The sequence below is a fragment of the Alligator mississippiensis genome, chromosome 7, assembly GCF_030867095.1.
Source record: "Alligator mississippiensis isolate rAllMis1 chromosome 7, rAllMis1, whole genome shotgun sequence".
Lineage (NCBI taxonomy): Eukaryota > Metazoa > Chordata > Crocodylia > Alligatoridae > Alligator > Alligator mississippiensis.
This window is the reverse complement of record NC_081830.1, coordinates 16057380-16081768: the sequence shown is the minus strand read 5'-3', so window position 1 is coordinate 16081768 and position 24389 is coordinate 16057380. Positions and strand designations below refer to the sequence as shown.

Below are 24389 nucleotides of genomic sequence, written 5' to 3'. Positions count from 1 at the left end.
CTGCCCAGTGGTTACTGCATTTTTATTTAGTACTTGTATAAGTTAAGTATTAAATAAACGTGCAGTAACCAGAGTTACTACACAGTATCACCAGCAAACCCCTTTTATGTGACACTACTCTGAAGTAGCCTAATACTACTGTAACCTGTGCCAGCGCACTAGCCCGGGTAATGTGCCAGATTTCAGATCCTCAAGGTGCCGGTAGCCCTGGGATCTCCCTCAGGCAGATCTGCTGACTGGGGTGTCCCTGGGAGGGCTGTGGCCCTCACCCTCACCGCCCAAGCATTTTCTCCAAGCCCAATGAACACATGGGTTTCTTTATTATATATATATATATATATATATATATATATATATATATATAAAACTATATATAGGAAGAGAAAGAGATTAGTAAAAAAGAAGGCAGATATAGTTATATATATATTATCAATACAGAGTAATAAAGCTAATCATTTGAATCCAATCTAGCAATGTAACTATAAGTGAATAATTCTCACACAGGGGGTTGTTGCTTTACACCAGACTCCGGCACTGATTACATGTGCCTGGTCATACCCTTTGGATTAAAAAAAAACCACACCAGATTCCCTTTAGAATCAAACCTCCCCTCTCACTGTAATAAATAGCAACACATGAATTTCTAGGATCCACCACTAGATGGTGTGGACACAGCTTCTGTCATTCTTGAGGCTCTGAACCCCCTTCATCAGTGCTGCAGCCACTTCTGGGAGTGCTGTGGCCAGTTCCAGGGCCACCATGGCTTGTTGCCAGTTGATGCGATCAGCCACGGGGGAACGCCACCCCCAGTCGACAAGATTGGCTGCAAAGCGACCCCCCACCCCCACACAGTCGCTGACCAGTCGCAGGCGGGGCACATGCCCCCCCTGACCAAGGTGACACCAGTCACCCATGCCTGCAGGGTTCTGACCTGGCAGCTCCCAAACAGCGTACCAACTCAGGCTGGCCATTCCCTTTCCCTCTTCTCCTGGGGACACCTGTGTCTGGAAGCTGCACAGCTCCATACCTGGTGAGGAGATTATTTCCTGATGTGCTATACAGGCTCTTCCTTGTCCTGATGCTGGCTCCCGGAGCAAGTCTCCGTTCCCGTTCCAGTGGTGGAGTGGGGGTCAGCACCTCTGCCCCCATCTCTCTCAAAGCTGGAATTTGATCCTCCTCTCAAGTCCTAGGATCCTCTTGTGCAGCTTTTACACTACTGTTTTGTAGTATCTACGCACAATATGGCAAAATAGTGTTGCGTGGTAAAAACTATCAGCCCACTAAACTGCACTTGTTCACGTGTATACACGTACACCTGCATCAGGAGCAAATCTGGTCCCAGTGGGAGCAGCTGAGTGTGGGGCTATTCCTGCCCACCTGCCATGCTTTGCCTGCCTGCAGCAGCCAGGGGAAGCTCCAGGCTTCCCCGGTGCCAGCCCTGGGCTGGCAGGGGGCACAGGGGCCAAGCCTGGGTTTCAGAGACAGGGAGGAAACTGTCCTGAAGTGGGGGGCAGCTCCCAGAGGACTCTGAGCTGAGGCCAAGGCCTTTTCTTCTGAGCAGATCTGAAAGCAGCAGAAGTACACACGTCCCTGCCGCAGGGGGATACCAAAATCAGCATTCCCTTGAATCAGGCTGGGAATGGCTGGGGGCTGCACACCGTGTACTTATAGCCCTTTGAATTGACCAGCACTGCAGTGAGGAGTGGAGGAACCAGGCTCAGACCCACCAGCCAGGTTTGGGATCTCATTCAACAGAACGAGGCTGTGATCCCTCCACGGGTCTGGCCTTTGATTTCTTCAATACGTGTGATCTTTGTTTCCCACCTAGGCATGCTGACGGCATCTTCAACAAAGCCTACAGGATAGTCCTGTTGCTGCTTCCCCTCATGTCTCCCCTCTCCCTGGTCCTGGCAGTGCTTACTGTCCCTCCCCCATGCCCCCACACTTGGGCACAAGGCATCACCCCAAGCCAGCACCATTCAGCTGGACTGAGATCCTGGTCTCCACATAGGAGCCATGGGCAGGTCCGCCCACCCACCCCCATCCTCTGTGGCCCCCACTGCCTAGGATGACTGAGAGCAAGTTGCTAATCTAATGCTATCTACTCTAATTCTGCACCCAGGAACAAGAAACTGCAGCAAGAACTGTGCTGGGGTTCATTCGGCTGCGCTAATTTGATGAACAGATGTCCCTGGAGAACAGCGTTGTTGTATTAGGACCAAATATATCATTGGAGGCAGTGATACTCTCCCTTCCAGTCCTAGGATCCTATGAATATTTTGAAACAGGGAAATGAGTTTGAGATCTTAAATCTCATTCAAAGTAAGCACTGATCTTTCTCTATGGGTATTTCTTTAAAAAACAACTTGTTTAAGCAGCGGTGAACAGATATCTATGGCCCTGATTTTTTCCCCCTGGTGATGGAGTAACTCTCCCTTCTTATAATCAAAACACAGTATCAAAGCAGGGAGTTAATGAGACAGCTGTTTCCAAACCACCCAAATGTAGTTAGGCACCCAACAATGCCAAAGCACTTTTGTATGTCCTAGCCCTCTGAACATCGGACCTCAAGGCTTTGGTGGAAAATAATGCGCTCTAACATAGAGATCAATGAGAATCTGTTCTTCAGTGGTAGGATTACTATAGAAGTTAATTTATATAGGAAGGGTAATACAGTTCTGTTTTATTTCTATACACTTAAAGCTTTGCAGGATATCATACATCATACATTATAGAATTTATATAGAAAAAATAAATATATTTATATTTGTTTGTATATGTTCATTCTTTGCACCATACCTACGCTATTAAACTTATATAGGAAGAAAGATATATTTCTATCAGTTTCATAAATGTCTTCACTGCACCACACCTACATTTTTTAATTTATATATGGAGACATATATTTCTAGTTGTTTGTATATATTCTTCACTGCAGCACACCAACATTTTTTAATTTATATAAGAACGCAAATACATTTATATATTTGTAGAAAAGGAAGACATGAAACACGATGAAGCATGCTGGAAAGGCAGGTGGCCACAATGGCCACCCTTCAGGAAAAGGCGGAAGAGGGGGTAGAGGGAGAGCTGTAAGTTCCCTCCACCTCCAAACTGAGATGCAGCCTCTTTCCTCCAGCTAAAAGGTATGAGGCTGCTACAAGCAGTGAGGAGAGGGAAGCAGTGCCACTGCCACTGCCTGTGCCCGAGACTGCATCCCATCCACGTGCATCAGCCATAACCTGCCCACCCCCACCATGACGACAACCACAACCAGCTGCACCAGCACCAGCACCAGCACAGCAGCCTACTCCACCCCTATTTCACTTCCCATGATGAGCCTTCCAGTGCCAGAAGAAGAGCTGGTGCTGGAGCTGGATCTCAGTGTCCTAGCAAGGGTAATTCTGGGGAAGAAGGGGGAATCACTGGGAATCTCCTGAGTGGAGGTTGATGTACAGGTGGAGGCAAGTGGCTCAGCTGAGTCCGCTCCTTCTCTTGCTGTGGCTCTGCCTGCTGAGGAGGGGGAAAGTGTAGCGGCATCCACAGATGCACCCACACCCCAGAAGTGAGCAGGTACTGTGGTCTGGGATCATGTTGAGCTGGCACATGATCCCATGTACGCTATCTACCTGCACTGCCAACCCAAAACGAGCTAGAGCAAGGGAACAAAACATATGAGCACCACAGGGATGCTCATACATCTCTGCAGAAACCACCCCCTGGCACCACCAGGAGTGTACTAAAAGGGAAGTCCACCGCTCGCTCCAAAGCCCCCGTCCCCACAAAGCAGAGGCATGCCACCCTGGGACAGTGGGGGAAAGACAGACAGAGGGGACACAGTCCAAAGGCAAGCGAGCTCACTGAGAGCATTGGGGAGATGCTTGCTGTCAATGGCCAGCTATCCTCCCTAGTTGAGCGGCCAGGGTTCAGGCGGCTCATGGTGCTTGTGGTCCCATCATACCAAGGGCCCGTGTGTACCACCTTCAGTAGGATGGTGTTGCCATCCCTGTGTGAGGCATGCACAGAGTACTTGAGGGAGGACCTGTGCGAGGCAGGTCCAGAGGTGACCTCACACTTCACCTCAGACATCTGGAGCAGCCGGGGTGGAGATCATGCCTACCTCTCCCTCACGGGGCACTGGTGTGACCAGTCAGGCTGTCGGTGGGTTCTCCTTCAAGCCGAGGTAATGAATGAGTCCCACACGGCAACAGAGATCATGGGGGCCATGAACCACTTCCTGCAGGCATGGCTTGCTGGGAAGGGTGAGCTCATCCACGGGTTCATGGTCACTGACAATGGGGCCAATCTGGTCAAGGGGGTCCATGATGCCAACTTTGTTGGAATCTGCTGTGTGGCACACAAATTACAGTTTGTGGGGTACTGGAGATAGTTGGCAGGTGTTGTGTTTGGAGCTGTAGGAAGTTGGCTTCGGTGCTGGTGATGAGGTTAGGTGCCTGTTTGAACGTGCAAACAACTTTTCAGAGCTGGGCCTGTGAAGTGCGCTCCATCAGTCCCCCGGGTACAGAAACGCATGGATACAATATACACAGTCGAATTTGGGCACGTTGCACCCTGCCGAACATCTGACTCCCCAGGTACCTCTGCACTTTTTCCTGAGTTGCTGCATCCCCTTTTCCCCCCCCACCCCCCACCCCAGCCTATCCCTCCCCCACGGACACCTCCATTTCCATTTTCACTGCCTGGCTTTCTTGTCTGCGTTGTGTGCCAGGCCAGTCTCCACCTCTGTTTTTAATATGTAGGATTCATACAATACTATGAAAAAAACCTCATTTTTTTCTTTTATATCATGCATAAATTATAAGTAAAGCAAAGTCATGAAAGAAAGATGGACATATTGTTGTTGGAGCGGATCAGCCTGTGGAGCAGTTGCTTGAGGACAGCTTGGATCTCCCTGTTCCTCATGCTGTAGATGACCGGATTCATCAATGGAGGCACCACACAATACACAATAGCTGCCAGGAGATCCAAGGGGGACGGGGAGTCAGAGATGGGCTTCATGTAGGCAATGCCGCCAGTGGAAAGAAACAGGGAGACCACGATAAGGTGAGGAATGCAGGTGGAGAAGGCTTTCTGATGGCCCTGCTCCGAGGGGATGCTCCACACTGCGGTGAAGATCTGAACATACGACACAACGATGAAAGCAAAGCAGCCAAAAAATAAAAAAGCACTGAAGGCAAGAGCTGCCAGCTCCCTGCGGTATGCGTCAGAGCTGGAGAGCTTGAGCAGCTGGGGTATTTCACAGAAGAACTGGTTGATGATATTTGAGTGGCAGAAGGGGAGACTAAAGGTGTTCCCAGTGTGCAGTGCAGAGTTGATGGCACCAGCAGCCCAAGCACCGGCAGCCATCTGGATGCAAGCTCTCCTGTTCATTATTATCCCATAATGCAGTGGCTTGCAGATGGCAACATATCGATCATATGCCATAATCGTGAGAAGGGATACATTTGCTCCCAAGAAGCAGATGAGACAAAACACTTGGACAACACATCCAGAGTAGGAAATGGACCTGGTGTTCAATAGGGAATTAGACATAGATTTGGGCACAGTCACTGAGATGGAGCCAAGGTCCACGATGGACAAATTAATCAAGAAAAAGAACTTGGGAGAATGAAGTTCACAGTTTAGAGTTACAACTGTGATGATGAGGAGATTCCCCATCAGGGCTGCCAAGTATGCTGCTAGAAAGATAACAAAGTGTAAGATCTGGAGCTCCCGAATATCAGAAAAGCCCAGGAGAAGGAACTCGGTCACAACGGTTTGGTTGGACATTTCCCTCTTCAGTGCATTGTGCAAGGCCTGTGAAGGAAGGACAAGAAAGTGGCCAGGATCAGAGTTACAAATATAACAGGAGGGAATCTCATGTCAGAAACAGCTCGTGAACTAACTGCCAGTACTGTCTGTCTTTAAGTGCTGTAAAACTGTCAGTGGAAAGTGCTATTGCTGGGAATACATTTTTTTGAGTAAAAAGAAATTCCTCAAAAGTCCTTATCTGTGAGCATGTGTATATATATAAAACCAAACAACGTAAAAGAGACTATTTCAGAACAAAACAATGTTTATAATGATGCATATAGGTTGTGCAATATCTCAGAGGGTTTGCCTTTTAATTGCTGCATGCTCTCATTCACCTCATTTCAGATCTCACTATGAACCCATCTCCCTTCATCAAGTTGGCAGACCAGAGTGCGGTATTTTGTATTTGATTTTTAATAGCAAGAAGGGGAAAAGCAAGAAGCTGAGCAAACATCAAGATGAGGCACACTGAACACAGCACTTGTGACTACGATAAGATGCTGGTCAATAAACTGCTAACTCATCCCACTTTCCCCTTCCCTGGTATTTACGGCATACGCACAGACAGCATCCTAAGTGTCACCTTGTCTGAAATGAATCTATACGATGGTTAGAAGCTAATTTATATGGTCCCCATCCTCATCTGGACGGTCATTTCTATGCCATGGTAGGCCAGTACCTTCCTTCTGTTATCTCCACATTGGGTCAGTGATGTGTGTCATTTGGGTACAAGAACTAGAAGCTCTTTTGGGCAAGGGATGCTCCTCACTGTGCATTTGCTCATCACACTTTGTTGGGTCCCCCGACCTTAATTTGAGAGGCACTTGGCTATGTAAAATACATTTTCAGTGGGAATCACCTGCCGGACTTACTGATCTCTCCCTCCTCTAGGCATTTTTCTGGAAAACAACAAAATCTGGATGCAATGACTGAGGTGGGATTGTAATCCTGGTGTTGCTGGGTGAGACTGAATCTCTGCCATGGGGCTTGGAATTTAAGCCTAGAAAAATGCTTCTTATGAATATGGCTTTTGCTAAACACATACTTTTTCGTCATGTATGTAGTTTCTTCAAAAACATTAATTTATGAAGAACTATCAATACAGGGATGGAGGGATAATTTGGTTTAAAATATGCAGCCTCCAGGAGCTTTTGATTGAAAAGTCTCAAGTTGCTAAAACACTGAAATGTGTGGGTTCTTGGTAGCAAGTTCAGATTTCTGAAGGGAGCTGTTTTCTTTTCTTTCTTTTCTTGTTTTCCTTTGACCAGCTAAAGACTTTTGAACACCTTGCTATTCAAATGCTGAGAGCTTTCCAGCTGAATGTCATTTTCAGGTTCTCCAATACCCCACACACTGCCCTTCTTGCCAACCAACAGTATTTAATTGCAATTAAAAACCTAATGCAACATTCTTTGGGAAGTTTTTCTCAGCTTATGATAGATCCTACAGATTCCTTGCTTATTTTTCCTCTCCTAGAAATTATCTAATTTCCACACACATCCCTCTTCTTACCAACCACCTACAGTGAATTTGAGTAAGAAACTTACAGCAATATGAAGTTTTTCTCAGCTTGTGATCTGATCCTCCAGTGCCAGGAGTCTTTGCTTATTTTCCTTCTACTGATCTATCTGATTTCCCTTTTCCCTGCCACTACCAACTCTTCACAAGTCAGAATATCTTAGTAGGAGCTTTCTCTCCACTCCAAGACTGACCTGGCAGAAGTAGATCCAAACCAGTTTCTTTCTGCAGACGATAGGGAACTTCACTGGTTTGGAAGAAGTGATGCTGCAGGAAGGTGATTTATTCCCATCTCTCTTGTTAGGGCTTCTGGGACTTGTTCCCTAGAGCCCAGCTTACCTCTGAAGCACACAACCATGGACAAGCCTTCCTGGATTCATGCCTTTTTAAAGACACACTGTTTTGTTTTGATTCTTTAGTTTAATCATTTTTATCTATTGTTTCCCAATTCTGGGCCAGGCTATGTATCACCTGTGATAGGTGTGTGCAAAGTGGCTAGTATTCACTTTGGATTCAGACGATAGTGATTCAATTCAGTGATTCAAATCACTGTCCCGGATCGATTCAGTCAAATCTGAGTTGGAGATTCAGCTGCTGCCAAACTGGCTGAATCTTCGAATTGAACACGTCCAATCCCCCCACCCACTCTCCCAGCCCCATCAATGGCTGCCCCACCTGGCCCCAGCATCCCTGCACCTAAAAAAAATAAAATAAAATACAATAAAAAATAAAAAATGCCCCACACTCAATGGCTCCTGCCAGTCAGGGGGGCAATCCCCACTGCCACCCAATACTCTTCCCTGTGTGGGGGGGCTCTGCCATGAGCCCCGAGAGGCTGCGACAGCTGTTGCAGCAGCCCATGAGTGCAGGGCCTTTATTTTTGTTTAATTATCAGTTAACCTCAGGGTTACTGTGCCTTAAGAAATGGCCCAGTGTGTGCATCTACTAAAGACACTACTGCACAGTGATTACTGCATATTTATTTAGTACTTGTATAAGTTAAGTATTAAATAAATGTGCAGTAACCAGAGTTACTACACAGTATCACCAGCAAAACCCTTTTATGTGACACTACTCTGAAGTAGCCTAATACTACTGTAACCTGTGCCAGCGCACTAGCCGGGGTGATATGCCACTTTTCATTTCCTCAAGGTGCCGGTAGCCCCGGGATCTCCCTCAGGCAGGTCTGCTGACTGGGGTGTCTCTGGGAGGGCTGTGGCCCTCACCCTTACCGTCCAAGCATTTGCTCCAAGCGCAATGAACAGATGGGTTTCTTATATATATATATATATATATATATATATATATATAGGAAGAGAAAGAGATTAGTAAAAAAGAAGGCATATATACTTATATATATATTATCAATACAGAGTAATAAAGCTAATCATTTGAATCCAATCTAGCAATGTAACTATAAGTGAATAATTCTCACACAGGGAGTTGTTCCCTTACACCAGACTCCGGCACTGATTACATTTGCCTGGTCATATCCTTTTGATTAAAAAAAAAACGCACCAGATTCCTTTTAGAATTAAACCTCCCCTCTCACTGTAATAAATAGCAACACATGAATTTCTAGGATCCACCACTAGATGGTATGGACACAGCCTCTGTCATTCTTGAGGCTCTGAACCCCCTTCATCAGTGCTGCAGCCACTTCTGGGAGTGCTGTGGCCAGTTCCAGGGCCACCGTGGCTGGTTCCCGGTTGATGCGATCAACCACGGGGGAACGCCACCCCCAGTCGACAAGATTGGCTGCAAAGCGACCCCCCACCCCCACACAGTCGCTGACCAGTCGCAGGCGGGGCACATGCCCCCCTGACCAAGGTGGCACCAGTCACCCACGCCTGCAGGGTTCTGACCTGGCAGCTCCCAAACAGCGTACCAACTCAGGCTGGCCATTCCCTTTCCCTCTTCTCCTGGGGACACCTGTGTCTGGAAGCTGCACAGCTCCACACCTGGTGAGGAGATTATTTCCTGATGTGCTATACAGGATCTTCCTTGTACTGATGCTGGCTTCTGGACCAAGTCTCCGTTCCCGTTCCAGTGGTGGAGTGGGGTTCAGCACCTCTGCCCCCATCTCTCTCAAAGCTGGAATTTGATCCTCCTCTCCAGTCCTAGGATCCTCCTGTGCAGCTTTTACACTACTGTTTTGTAGTATCTGCACACAATATGGCAAAATAGTGTTGCATGGTAACAACTACCAGCCCACTAAACTGCACCTGTTCATGTGTATACACGTGCACTGGCGTCAGGAGCAAATCTGGTCCCAGTGGGAGCAGCTGAGTGTGGGGCTGTTCCTGCCCACCTGCCCTGCTTTGCCTCCCTGCAGCAGCCAGGGGGAGCTCCAGGCTTCCCCAGTGCCAGCCCTGGGCTGGCAGGGGGCACAGGGGCCAAGCCTGGGTTTCAGAGAGAGGGGGGAAACTGTCCTGAAGTGGGGGGCAGCTCCCAGAGGACTCTGAGCTGAGGCCAAAGCCTTTTCTTCTGAGCAGATCTGAAAGCAGCAGAAGTACACGTCCCTGCCGCAGGGGGATACCAAAATCAGCATTCCCTTGAATCAGGCTGGGAATGGCTGGGGGCTGCACACCGTGTACTTATAGCCCTTTGAATTGACCAGCACTGCAGTGAGGAGTGGAGGAACCAGGCTCAGACCCACCAGCCAGGTTTGGGACCTCATTCAACAGGACGAGGCTGTGATCCCTCCACGGGTCTGGCCTTTGATTTCTTCAATACGTGTGATCTTTGTTTCCCACCTAGGCATGCTGACGGCATCTTCAACAAAGCCTACAGTAAAGTCCTGTTGCTGCTTCCCCTCATGTCTCCCCTCTCCCTGGTCCTGGCAGTGCTTACTGTCCCTCCCCCATGCCCCCACACTTGGGAACAAGGCATCACCCCAAGCCAGCACCATCCAGCTGGACTGAGATCCTGGTCTCCACACAGGAGCCATGGACAGGTCCCCCCCACCCACCCCTATCCTCTGTGGCCCCCACTGCCTAGGATGCCTGGGAGCAAATTGCTAATCTAATGCCATCTACTCTAATTCTGCACCCAGGAACAAGAAACTCCAGCAAGAACTATGATGGGGTTCATTCAGCTGTGCTAATTTGATGAACAGATGCACCCGGAGAACAGTGTTGTTGTATTAGGACCAAATATATCATTGGAGGCAGTGATACTCTCCCTTCCAGTCTTAAGATCCTATGAATATTTTGAAACAGGCAAGTGAGTTTGAGACCTTAAACCTCATTTAAAGTAAGCACTGAACTTTCTTTAGATTCATAGATTCATAGATTCATAGATGTTAGGGTCGGAAGGGACCTCAATAGATCATCAAGTCCAACCCCCTGCATAAGCAGGAAAGAGTGCTGGGTCTAAATGACCCCAGCTAGATACTCGTCTAACCTCCTCTTGAAGACCCCCAGGGTAGGGGAGAGCACCACCTCCCTTGGGAGCCCGTTCCAGACCTTGGCCACTCGAACTGTGAAAAAGTTCTTCCTAATGTCCAATCTAAATCTGCTCTCTGCTAGCTTATGGCCATTGTTTCTTGTAACCCCCGGGGGCGCCTTGGTGAATAAATCCTCACCAATTCCCTTCTGTGCCCCCGTGATGAACTTATAGGCAGCCACAAGGTCGCCTCTCAACCTTCTCTTGCGGAGGCTGAAAAGGTCCAGTTTCTCTAGTCTCTCCTCGTAGGGCTTGGTCTGCAGGCCCTTGACCATACGAGTTGCCCTTCGCTGTACCCTCTCCAGGTTATCCGCATCCTTCTTGAAGTGTGGCGCCCAGAATTGCACGCAGTACTCCAACTGCGGTCTGACCAACGCCCTATAGAGGGGAAGTATCACCTCCCTGGACCTATTTGTCATGCATCTGCTGATGCATGATAAAGTGCCATTGGCTTTTCTGATGGCTTCGTCACACTGCCGGCTCATGTTCATCTTGAAGTCCACTAGGACTCCAAGATCCCTTTCCACCTCTGTGCCACCCAGCAGGTCATTCCCTAGGCTGTAGGTGTGCTGGACATTTTTCCTCCCTAGGTGCAGCACTTTGCATTTCTCCTTGTTGAACTGCATCCTGTTGTTTTCTGCCCACTTGTCCAGCCTATCCAGGTCTGCCTGCAGCTGTTCCCTGCCCTCCGGCGTGTCCACTTCTCCCCATAGCTTTGTGTCATCTGCAAACTTGGACAGAGTACATTTTACTCCCACGTCCAAGTCGCTGATGAAGACATTAAAGAGTATCGGTCCAAGGACCGAACCCTGCGGGACCCCACTGCCCACACCCTTCCAGGTTGAGACCGACCCATCTACCACGACTCTTTGGGTGCGACCCTCTAGCCAATTCGCCACCCACCGGACTGTGCAGTCATCCACATCACAGCCTCTTAATTTGTTCACCAGTAAGGGGTAGATACCGTATCGAAGGCCTTCCTGAAGTCCAGGTATACGACATCCACCCCTCCTCCTGTGTCCAGGCGTTTCGTAACCTGGTCATAGAAAGAGGCTAGGTTGGTCAGGCACGATCTGCCCGCCACAAACCCATGCTGGTTTCCCCTCAGCATAATTTGTCCTGCCGGGCTCTCACAAATGTGAGCCTTGATAATTTTTTCAAAGACTTTACCAAGGATGGAGGTGAGACTGACCGGCCTATAGTTGCCCGGGTCCTCCTTCCTCCCCTTTTTGAAAACGGGGACCACGTTAGCCCTTTTCCAGTCCTCCGGGACTTGGCCTGTGCGCCACGAGCATTCGAATATTCCCACCAGTGGCTGTGCAATGACGTCGGCCAGTGCCTTCAGCACCCTCGGATGGAGCCCATCCGGGCCTGCCGACTTAAAGGCATCCAGTTCTTCCAAGTGACTCTGCACCACCTCAGGATCTACGCATGGAAGTCTGGCGCCTTGCTGCTGCCTCTCTACAACCCCAGTGAGAGACTTGTCGTGCCCCTCGCTTAGGAACACTGAGGCAAAGAACTCGTTGAGGAGTTCAGCCTTGTCCCCCCTATCTGTCACCAATTGTTTCTGCCCATTTAGCAGGGGTCCTATTTCTCCCTGGGCCTTCCTTTTACTCCCTATGTATCTAAAAAACAATTTCTTGTTGTCCTTTACTTGGGTTACCATCCTCAGCTCCATGGTAGCTTTGGCCCGCCTAACTGCCTCCCTACAAGCACGAGCAGAGGAGGTATATTCATCTTTAGTGATCTCACCCTGTTTCCACTTTTTATGTGCTCCCCTTTTGGCCCTTAGGCTGCCCTGGATTTCTCTGGTCAGCCATGGAAGCCTCCTGGCCCCTTTCCCTCTTTTGCCTCGCTCGGGGATCGTCTTGCTTTGTGCCCAAAGGATCGTTTCCTTTAGGCACAGCCACCCTTCTTGGGCACCCATCCCATCAAAACTCCTACTCTGCAGTGCTTCCTTGACTAATCGCCCGAGTGCAATGAGATCAGCTTTCCTAAAGTCTAGCACTTTCACCCTACTAGTTACCTTACCCACTCGCCGTCTTATGTTGAATTCTATCATAAGGTGATCACTGTCTCCCAGATAGCTACCGATTTGGAGGTCCCCTATCATGTCATCTCCCGTTGCCAATACCAGATCCAGTATGGCATTCCCCCTAGTGGGACCATACATCTCCTGTGTCAGGTGGAGGTCCTGTACACAAGTTAGAAACCTGTGTGAGCGATGGGACCTTGCTGTCTGCGTCTCCCAGCAGATGTCCGGGTAGTTTAGGTCCCCCATGACTATCGCTTCTTTAGCTTTTATGGTCTCCGAGAGTTGCCTCAGGAGCCCCGCATCTATTTCTTCCCCTTGGTGCGGGGGTCTGTAACAGACCCCTACCACCAAATCCCTTTCTCCTTGCCCCCCATGTAGCCTAACCCACAATCCTTCTACTTCCTCAGCCTCGGATTCTGTCTTGATGAGGGTTGATGTATATTGCTCACTGACATAAAGTGCAACCCCCCCCCCCTTTCTTCCCTGACCTGTCCTTTCTATACAATCTATAGCCCTCCATATGTACCGCCCAGTCATGGGATGAATCCCACCAGGTCTCTGTTAGCCCCACTAAGTCATAGGTGTTTAGTGCAAGCAGGAGCGCTAGTTCATCCTGCTTGTTCCCCATGCTCCTAGCATTAGTATATAGGCACTTGAGCCCTGCGACTGGCGCCTTTGCTGTCCCCCCGCTCCGAGTCCCAAGGGGCCCATTGTTTCTTACCTTCTTGTTCCTTACCTGTTCTGTTGTGCTGGCCTCCCCATGGCTTTCAGGTTCCCAATGTTCTCCTTCTTCAGGCTGGGCTGTCCTTGTGGGTGCCACATGGTTTGGTGGTCCACAGCTTCCCCTGCCCTCGTACTCCCCTCCCCCCGACGAGCCTAGTTTAAAGCCCGCCGGAGGAGATCCGCCAACCTAGTAGAAAACACACGCTTACCTTTGGGGGACAGGTGAAGCCCATCCCAGCTGAGCATGTCCCTCGTCGTGATGTGCGGGTCATGGTCCAGGAAGCCGAAGCCTGCCTCGAGACACCACTGCCGAAGCCGCCAGTTGGTCTCTCTGATGCAGTTCTCCTGCCGTCTTCCTCGTCCGGTCACTGGTAGGATGGAAGAGAAAACCACCTGGGCACCGAACTCCTTCAGCACGCCGCCCAGAGCACAGTAGTCCGCCATCAAGTGATCGGGGGTTCTCCTGGCCGCATCATTAGTACCCACATGGACTAGGACCATGGGGTAATAATCGGTGGGCTTGATCCTGGCCTGGATTACCTCCGTCACATCCCGAATCTTTGCTCCAGGGAGGCAGCATACCTCTCGTGCCGAGGGGTCCTGGCGACAGATGGGTCCTTCCGTACCTCTCAGGATGGAGTCTCCTATGATGAGCACTCGTCGCCTCCTCCTCTGGGTCATCGTGGATCTCTTGATCTGTTTGGGGTGTGAAGAACGTGGTGTTTCTTCTTGCCCAAGGGTGTCCTCCTCCCCTTCCATCTTCTTGTAAGTTATATCCAATCCTTTCCTACTTACCCTTTCCTATCATCCCTATTGTTATCCCTATCCATTTCTTTCAACTTATTCTTCCCCAAAATTCCCCAAAATTAGTTGTTCTTGTTAGTCTCTTGATTCTTCCCCCCCCCCCCCCGCCAAAAAAAAAAGAATTAGTGTTTTCCCTGACAGTGTGTCATCACTGTGCAGGAAAGCACACCATATATTACACGCACAAACACACTTTGCAGCACACCAAACATTATGAAGCATGCTGGAAAGGGAGGTACCAGGTCTTCTGGCAAAGGAGGGAGAGGGGGCAGAGAGAGAGCTTCAAATTCCCCCCACCCCAAACATAGACACACACTCTTTCCTGTCAGCTATGAGTCTTCTGCCACTAGTGGGAGCAAGGAGGTGGTAGCGGTGCCTGTACCTGCACCACCACTACTAACACCGCTAACCAGCAGCAGCATGACATTGTCCACCCCAATTTCAGTTCCCAGCATGAGCCTTCCAGTGCCAAAGGAGGAGCTGAATCTGGAAGCAGGGCAGCTGAGGGCCAAAGCAAAAGAAATTCTGGGAAAGAAGCAGGAATCTGAGCTTGTCCACCCACCCCTGTAACATGTCCAGGTCTGATTGCAGCCTATTCCTCCCTTGTAGCATGCCCAATGCTTCCCACATCTTAGTGTCATCTGGAAATTTGAACAGGGTGCTTTTTACCCCCTCGTCCAAGTCACTGATGAAGATGTTGAACAGCGCGGGTCTGAGGACCGAGCCCTGGGGGACCTGACTGCCCACGTTCCTCCAGGTCGAATAAGACCCGTTCACCACCACTCTCTGGGTGCAGCCCTCCTGCCAGTTAGCGACCCATCTGACTGTGTAGGTGTCGACGTCACAGTCTCCTAGTTATTTAATGAGAATTAGGTGAGAGAGAGTGTCAAAGACCTTCCTGAAGTCCAGAAAGACTATGTCCACTGCGACGCCTTTATCCGAGGATTTTGTGACCTGGTCATAAAAGGCCACCAGGTTGGTCTGACAGGACCTGCCTCTAATGAACCCATGTTGGTTGCCCTTAAGCATAATCTCCCCTGCTGCCCCTCGTGGACATGCACCAGGATAATTCTCTCAAAAAGCTTACCCAGGACCAAGGTAAGACTAATTGGCTTATAGTTTCCTGGGTCCTCCTTCCTCCCTTTTTTGAAAATGGGAACCACATTGGCCCTTTTCAAGTCCTCTGGCACCACACCAGAGCGCCACGAGTGCTTGTAAAGCCATGCCAGGGGTCCCGCAATGACCTCTGCTAATTCCCTCAGGACTCTGGGGTGGAGATCGTAAAGACCTGCTGATTTAAATATGTCCAGTCCCATCCAGATGGTGAAAAAATCAGCAAAAAACTGCAAATGACCGAGAGAAGCCAGGTTCTCGGTCTTGAGCATGTTCTCATAGCAAAAAAGACATGTAAATGAATGAAATGCATATGCAATTCCATGCTAATGATGTAAGCAGTCAACAGAGGCAGAGCTTGAGATAGGAGGGAATATGGGTGGAATAAAGGCTGGGCAAAGGTGGGGTCTTTAAAAGGAGGTTGGGTGAACACCTAGCCGGGGTTGTTTGACCCCAGTACTCTTCCTTGCCATGGCAGGGGGTTAGACTGGATGATCTGCTCAGGTCCCTTCTGACCCTACCAAGTATGAAACTATCTCCAAGGTCTTACTTCTGCTTATCTGCAACGATAGCTGGTGGGCTGCATCCTGTTCTCCTTACACAATGAACTGTCTATTTTACAACATTGTCACATTGTTAGGAAAATGCTTGCCTAAGCATCTTGCAATGCTACTTTTAATATATCATTCTACCTTGTGGTCAGCAGCTTTGCTGAACCACAGATTAAATCCCTTATTGAGCTGCAAATCCAGTGCTCCCCAAGATCCAAATATTGTCACCCTAGCAGTGCCCATGGCTCTTATCATCAGGCCAACCACTTCAGAGATGACCTCAACCTTCCTCAGTGTCTGGAAGACAGAGCCGTGGCCTGGGAGATTCTCCCTCCTCAACAATTTGGCACCCGTATCTTAGAGAACCAGTCTGCTCCAACAGCTCTTCTTCCCATGTATGTGACCAGGTCTGCAGGCATTGTCTCCTTGCTATTCCTCCTCCTTACGTGTAGAAAGTTCTGGGCTTTTTTCAGAGCAGTAAGAACAGCTGTTGCAGTCGATCTGGATTTTTGAATGAGAATAAATAAAGATGGAGCTGCTGTTAATGACTTATAAGAATTGCCAACTTCAAGTAAAAGTACTGCATTGCTACTTAGAGCTGCTGCTCATTCTGCAGCCTCTCAGAATGCTCTTTACTCTAATGCTATTTATTCTAATTATACTGATTTTATTTGTTTTATGATATGATGCTTTGCTCCAGGATCTCTGTCTCTTTATCGTTGACTCTCTCTGGAGGACACTGTAGGCAGCCATATGTCCTAAACTGTGGAAGAAAGAAGGTTCCAGAGGACTAGAAAAGGGCTGAGAGAGTACCCCTCCATACAAAAGGCAACATGCAAGGCAATGACTGCAAGGGATCCCTCCACATGTACACTGCAGCCACAATGGCTAGCAGAAGAGTTATGTCACGATGCAAGGCAGATAGTTCGGGAGTGGCCTGATCTAATGTCTAGTGTGTGCATGTCATTTCTGGCAACTCTGAGAGAGTACTCCTGAGGGCTGCGGATCCCTACCTGCTACCCTGTGTTGTCCCTCCATCCCATTCAATGTCCTCCTCCATGGCCTTGTGTCTGTGCATGCCACTGCCAGAGATGTTGTCCAATGTCAATGGATTGTGGGACTCAGGGCATCAAGCAGGGTGGTGTAGGAGCAATATTACAATATTAATTTCCTAAGTCCAATTCCGCACTCCAACTGCTGAAACGTCCTTAGCCTGATGAAGGGTTTTTGAACTCGAAAGCTTGCTTAATAACTATTCTCCAACTTTTTGGGTTGGTCTAATAAAAGATATCAATTTCACCCAAGGAACCTTGTCTGCCTAAGTCCAATTAGACACCAGAAGTTGAAAGAGGAGTTGGTTCTTCTTTGTGTCCTGGTAGAAGAAAGGTTTCTCCTGATGGCTGAAAGGAATATAAGCCATTTGTTTCATAGGAATGACTTCATCAAATAGCAGTAGCAATAGGGAAGCTCTGTGATTGTATATACAACTAGATCTGGTCAGGTGTTTGTGGTTCCACTTAATCTGCTCTGAACATGGGGTGCAATTGGATAAAGGCAAGGTTGTGTTTTCACATTTCTGTAATTGGCTGCCAAGTAGTCTGGTAAGAGAAAAAAGGGCGTGTTGTTAAAGGGAAACTGTGAGTGGTACAATCCCACTTTTTTTTTGCCAATAGAATTTGTAGCCTGGGCCATGCATGAAAGACACTGAGTCTATAGCTTGATTCATAGATTCATAGACATTAGGGCTGGAAGGGGCCTTGGGGGATCATTGAGTCCAGCCCCCTGCCCCAGGGGCAGGAAGACAGCAGGGGTCATAGGATCCCAGCAAGATAGACATCCAAATGTCTCTTGAAGGCGTTCAAAGTAGGTGCTTGAACCACCTCCGGCAGCAGTCTATTCCAAACCTTGGGGGCTCGGGCAATAAAGAAGTTCATCCTTATGTCCACCCTGAGTCAGTCGCGGAGGAGTTTGTGACTGTTCAATCTTGTCATCCCTTGGGGTGCTCTGGTGAACAGAAGTTCCCCTGATCCTAGTGGTCACCCCTGATAAACTTATAGGTGGCCACCAGATCACCCCTGAGCCTGCGCTTCTCCAGGCTGAAGAGTCCCATAGCTCTCAGCCTCTTATCATAAGGTCTGTTATCCTGACCTCTTATCATGTGCGTGGCTCTCCTCTGCACCCTCTCAAGCTTCTCCACATCCGTTTTGAATTGTGGAGCCCAAAACTGGACGCAGTACTCCAGCTGCGGCCTCACCAAGGCCGAGTACAACGGGAGAATGATGTCCTGGGATTTTCTCGATAAGCATCTATGGATACAAGCCAGTGTTTTGCTTGTTTTACTAGCTGCAGCATCGCATTGATGATTTGGGCATTCTCATCAGCATTGAAAGAATAGAGGATAATGTTAGGTTCCCATGAGTAAATGACGATACAGTCCACCAGCCATGGCAGAACCACTCCTGGATAGGTAAACAGCTCTAAACACTAGTATTTTTAAGACTGTCACCTCGTCTTCCTTAGCTGCCATATTCCAAAGCTGCATGGGGCTGGTCCAGACCGCTGCTACTTCCCCCTACCCATTTCCCATACTACACGGCCAGATCAGAGTTGGGTCATGCCTTGTCCATGTCACATGGCAAAACTGGGGCCAGACCATGCTCCCTTCTCAACCATGTAGCTGGATTGGGGCCAGACCACCTCCCCATCAGGGCTCGACCACTTCCTGATGCCCACATGTGGTTGCATTGGGCCCAGCCTTAGGCTGGATCTGCACTGTGGATGGAGTGAGCATTTTCCATCCATCCTCAAGGGGTAAAAAAGTGGGCACTGGGCACCAGTGCCCTAGATGATGGGCAACTGGGTCCTAAGACCTTTAGCTTCCCATAGGAGTGCCCTAGTTATTGAGTTTTGGGGGGGAAAAATACATTTTTGCTTCTGAGACTAAGTTTGGGGTGTTAACAAATTTTTAATAGGGGTGGATGGGTAAAAGAACGTAGACAGATGAGTCATTCCAACTAATGTGAGAAGTGTATTGATCAACTGACAGAGCAAGAATAATAGCTGAGGAAAAGCACAACCTGATGGGATGGATCTGGACTGCCATGAAGTGACTTTGCCCGGGCTCATGGTCTCCAAAGCAGGGGGTCCTCCAAACAGCCCTGCCAGAAAACAGCTCACCAGGTGTCACAAAGAAGTTCCCAAATTTTCTCACAGCCTATACCTGCTATTGATAGCTGGCTGATAATCCTAATCTTAACATTCCAGTAAATGATCCCTGACTGGTTTTAATTAAAATCCTTTTTTTCACTGAAACTTTACAAACTGGATTAAAGCAGATCTCTTCTGGGCCAGAAAAGTGTATTTGTTAAGATTTGTATCTTTTAGATAGCAAAAAAAGACCATAAGGGAGACTTCCTTATTTCCTTATGCGTGTTTTTGTAGTATTCCCAGCTTTTAAAGATGTTAACTGAGTATCTGCTGCTCACTTCAAAATATAAATGTAGCTCCCTACTTTCTTATGTCACAACAGCTTGTTTAACAGTGTGGTGACCTCCCTTGCTACAGGTCTGTTAGTAGCTCCAGAATCAGTTAATGGACTCATGCATTTGATGTCTGTGCTAGGTCTTTGCTAATGTGGGTTTTGGCCAAATTTGTTTGCAGGTGTCTTAAGCTTACACACGTACAAGGAGTGTGTGCTTTGGCAGCTAGTGGCCATGCACCATCAGTGACTATAGTCAGTGATGCATAGTCATCCATATGGACTGGGGTATGCATTCAAGGACAGGGTTATGTGGGAAAAAAGTGCTGCAAGTGCCCTGCACATGGCCAAAAGATGAACACACATAGAAATAAGAAATAGTACTCAAAATTGTCACCCTATTTATATTGTGAAAATTGTCAAAATTGTCAAAATTGTAAAATGTCACCCTATTTATATTGTGATGAGTTCTAGAGAAAGCTTGTTGTTGAGCTAGGAAGAATACGCATAATCCTGTGGTTTCCTACTCTTCCTTAATGCAAAACTGTTCTTGCTTTCAAATCACAGGGTGTTGGGATTCCCCCTGAAAGCTGGAACTTTTGAAAGCCCCTGAATTAGTTAGATATGCAATGTAAAATAGCATTTGAGAACAACACTACAAACATGGGTTACAATCTCAGTACACGTGTATTATTGAAGGCTACAAAAAGCAAGCAAATAAAACAGAGGAACTTCACTATGCCTGTCAATGACCTCTTCCCCATTTATAATAATGCATAATTGGGCATTCCCATCATTATCACTTTTCTTATGAGGAGCTCAACACAACAGCAGATAATTCATCTTCCTAAATTCCTCCCTTTGCTCTGCAGTATAATTCCCAGGTTCAGCAAGAAAAAGAAATGATATATGACTAGTATGTTTTTCATGGAACAGCAGTTACATCAGTTATGAGTTCCTGATTGTCACTGTTTATACACAAAGCCTCCATTCATGTAATTCTGTCATTCTTTCACCAGGGCAGTGTAAAGATGTGAATTAAGTGAAACACATTTACAAATGAACTATTTGTCAGTGAGCTAGAGATGGAGTAAGGCTCTTGTTGGATGTGCTCACATCATTTTCTGACATTCTTTTAAGCAAACAAAATAGTTTTGGGGTTAGGATACAAGACAGTAACCAATAAGTAAGCAAGGCTAGGTTTTTACCACATTAGCCACTGTTTGATAACAGCCCATGCACGCAGGGAGACTTCTATATGTAGGAAGTCTAAGGTTGAAGACAATGGGTGCATGCCACATTTCTGACATCCTGCTTTAATAAAAAACAACACTAAATTGTCTGTGAGTTAGGATACAAGTCTATGACCACTAAGTAAAAGAGGTTAGGTTTCTACCACATCAACCACTGCTCGATAACAGCCCATGCATGTGCTGATTGTGTACAACTTAATGGGAAACTTCTATCTGGGCGTAGGTGTAGGAAGCCTGAGGATGAAGAAAATGAGTGTACACTGGCTTGAAACATGGAGAAGTCATCCTGCAAAATCCATTCACTATCCTTATCTGGGACAATTTTAGAATGAGCACTGTGGTGTCAAGACAATCCATTCTTCAGAACAGGGTGTGAAATGTATTGAATCTCTCTGAAGTTCCTCTTTCTTCTAAAATTTCCCAAAATACCTGGGCCAGGAACCATTCATTTTCCACAACTTTGATTTCTGTTATTTCAATAATTCCTTATGCTGCTAATAGAGTTTAGGGATGTTTGCAATCTTTTCCAATTCATCAACACAAAGACAATTTTCCTTATAGCTTCCTTTACTTCCTTGTTTCTCAGGCTGTAAATGAGAGAGTTGGCCAATGGAGTCAGCACAGTGTAGAAAAGTGACAATATTTTGTTCAGGGCTCTAAGGGTGTTGGTTCTTGGGAACATGTAAACTATAGTTACAGACCCATAGAAAATTGTCACCACCATAATATGTGAGGAACAGGTGGAAAAGGCCTTTTGTCTCCCGGTAGTGGAAGGGATTCCCAGTATGGTGGTGATAATGCAGACATAGGACACAAGAGTCAAAAGGAATAGGGGCGCAAGTACTATACAACCAAGGCTGAAAACTACAAGTTCAACCTCAAAGGTGTCACTGCAGGAGAGTTTAATCACCGCAAGAAAGTCACAAAAGAAATGGTCAACTTCATTGGGTCCACAGAAGGTTAGTCGTAACAAGAAGAGATATCCAATGGAGACAATTATAAATCCACTGATCCATGAGCCAGCTGCAAGGTTGAAATACAATCTGTCACTCGTAAGGGCTGCGTAATGCAATGGTTTACACACGGCTAAGTACCGATCATAAGACATCACGGATAAGAGAAAACATTCTGTAACTAACAACATAACAAAGACAAATAATTGGATGAAGCAGCCAGAGAATGAGATGGTTTTGTCTCCAGTGAGGAGGCTGGCCAGCATCCTGGGCAGGAAAGTGCAGGGATAGCAGGTCTCCAGGCCTGACAAGTTCCCTAGGAAGAAGTACATGGGGGTGTGCAGATGCTGAACATCTATGCTGAGCGCAATGATGAGGACATTCCCGGCCATGGTTGCAATGTAGTATATGAGAAACAGCAGGAAGAGAAGTATTTGCAACTCTGGAAGAATTTCAAATCCCAGGAGGATAAATTCAGTGACGGACGTTTGATTTCCTCCTTCTGCATCTGCCATGGCAGCAGGGAAATTCCATACTGCTCTGCAAAATTATATTAAAAAAACAGATACCTTTGTATGCCATAGAATAAATCCATCTCCTGACTTTGCAAGAGATTAATCTTGCCTGAAAATGACCTTTCTAGGTAGACTTTCCAGCTAGGAGAAGAATAGTTCAGCATATGCATTTCTAGATACTCTTCAGTGAACGATTGTCCCACTGATGCCGTTATGGAAAAGGTAAGGGCCAAATTCTTTTTGATAAAAAAAAAAGTTTTACAGGATGTCTAAACACTACGTCCTCACCTAACACTGTAGGGCAGAACTATGACTCTTCTAATCAGGGAAGTGTCAGTGTATAAATTATGAAGTCTGTGTTTTAATTAGCACAGCTGACAACATTCAGTCCATTCACAAGCTTTCTTGTTAAAAAAAATACTGCTGTGCTGGAGAAGCTGGTTTTGATCTAGAGTCTGGCTCTAAGAAAAGTAATCAAAGGTTAATAGTTTTCAGTTTATATTTCAGAAACTCCAGATAATTCTGATAAATCCTTACAATATAAAATGAAAATGTCTCCATAATCTATCATAGTTAATCGTATGAACATAGGCTTCTTAGTGTCCTGGCATCTTCCTGACTCAAGAATCGGTGCACCATGAAGATAATGAATAGATTCTGAGTCAGAATCTCCCTACTCCTTCTCCATTAGCAGATAGATGGCATGCTTTTCTTCTTTTCTGATTATTAGGATGCTCTGTTACTTCATTAGAAAATGCTGCCATTTACAAGTGTCAGGAACACTTTTTTCAGGCTCCAAAAGTCATGACTTTGGTTTAAATGAAAGGATTTTTTTTTTCTGTGAGAAAAAATAATGTCTTGTCTTTTCCAGAAACGCACGCTATTTATAAAAAAAAACGGGACTGAAAAGCAAAATATGTACTTCTGTGTCAGCACTGACACTCACCCCAGATACATAGGAACAATGCTGAGAAGAGAGTGTAGAAGATTCATTACACAGGTTCTGCATGCCAGGCTAAAAATCAGAGATGCAACTGGACGCCTGAGCATCCTGAATGGAAATATCATGCAAGGCAGTATCAGTGGCTGCTGCTTCAGTGCAGGGTTGACTGAAAACGTGGTCCACTGCTTAGCAGAGGTAATTGCCCCAAAAGACCAAAAACACGTCATACAAAGATGGCATTGAGATGTAGGATGTTACCAAATCCAAAGAAAAGTAAATACAAGTTATTTGGCTACCTTGAAACACCACTCTTGGGTTAGGCCAAAAAGCTTTTCAGTGCCACCCATGGCATCCCTTTAACATGCATGGATAATGATCTGGTTGGGGTAATTCCCTGGGCAATAAGAAAATAATAACCTGTCATGGGTACACAGCTCACCGTTGTAGAGCACCCAAAGCTGAAGGAAAGAAAGAAGGGTTGGTGGATTAGATTTATGGCTAAAATAGGAAGATGGTCTGAAAGGTCATTTTGATTCTTTTAAAATCAGGTTCCAAGATTATGCTAAAAATCTGGAGCTGTCATGGTTTTTCATGAGGCAAACCCTCTGGGCCCCGGGGAAAGAAAACAGACTGACTCAGGTGGTGAGTGACCTCTTACATCAAGAGGCAACACATAATTGTCATCTGCACATTTATTTAGTGCATATGGCTGAACGGACAGGGAAAACTTTTAGCAAGTTTCTTGTAATGGGATTCAGAAGAGACTCTGAGAATTTTACAAGTATTAACACTCTTAAGAAAGCCCATTCAAATGATCAGAAATCTTTCCATTGACTGCAGTTTATTTTATATCACAAAATATATATTCGGTATGAAAGGAAATACAAACGTGTGAGAGAGAGGGAGGGAGTACATTTAGAAGCAGCATTCCTGCATTTGTGCAGGCAATTTTATCAAACAACTTTTGAGGTCCCTTCCAGTTCCTATGAGTCTATCACGTGCCCATTTTGATAAAGTGGATATTTTGTGAAGGCCATTTTCTGCTAGAAACTGATGGATAGGAGAAATTTTTGTCCAGCTCTTTTCAACGTTTAGTTTCTAAAAATCATTTGTACTATTACTGTCAATCCTGCATGTCTGAGAGATCCAAAACTTAAGGTACTGAAGCTACGCTAAGGAGACATAATTTAGTATTGGAATCCAGATAATTTCCAACAAGAGTTCCTCAGGATTATTTGAATA

At 46.8% G+C, this 24389-nt stretch overlaps 1 protein-coding gene across 1 annotated transcript; it reads right to left on the bottom strand.

Annotated features, from left to right (window-relative positions):
* Positions 1–4947: 4947 nt before the first annotated feature.
* On the bottom strand, positions 4948–5445 carry LOC132251847 (olfactory receptor 14A16-like; the record flags this gene model as incomplete). Its single annotated transcript, XM_059731765.1, has 1 exon — positions 4948–5445. A coding segment is annotated over exon 1 (498 nt), but the record flags the coding sequence as incomplete, so codon positions are not given.
* Positions 5446–24389: the final 18944 nt, after the last annotated feature.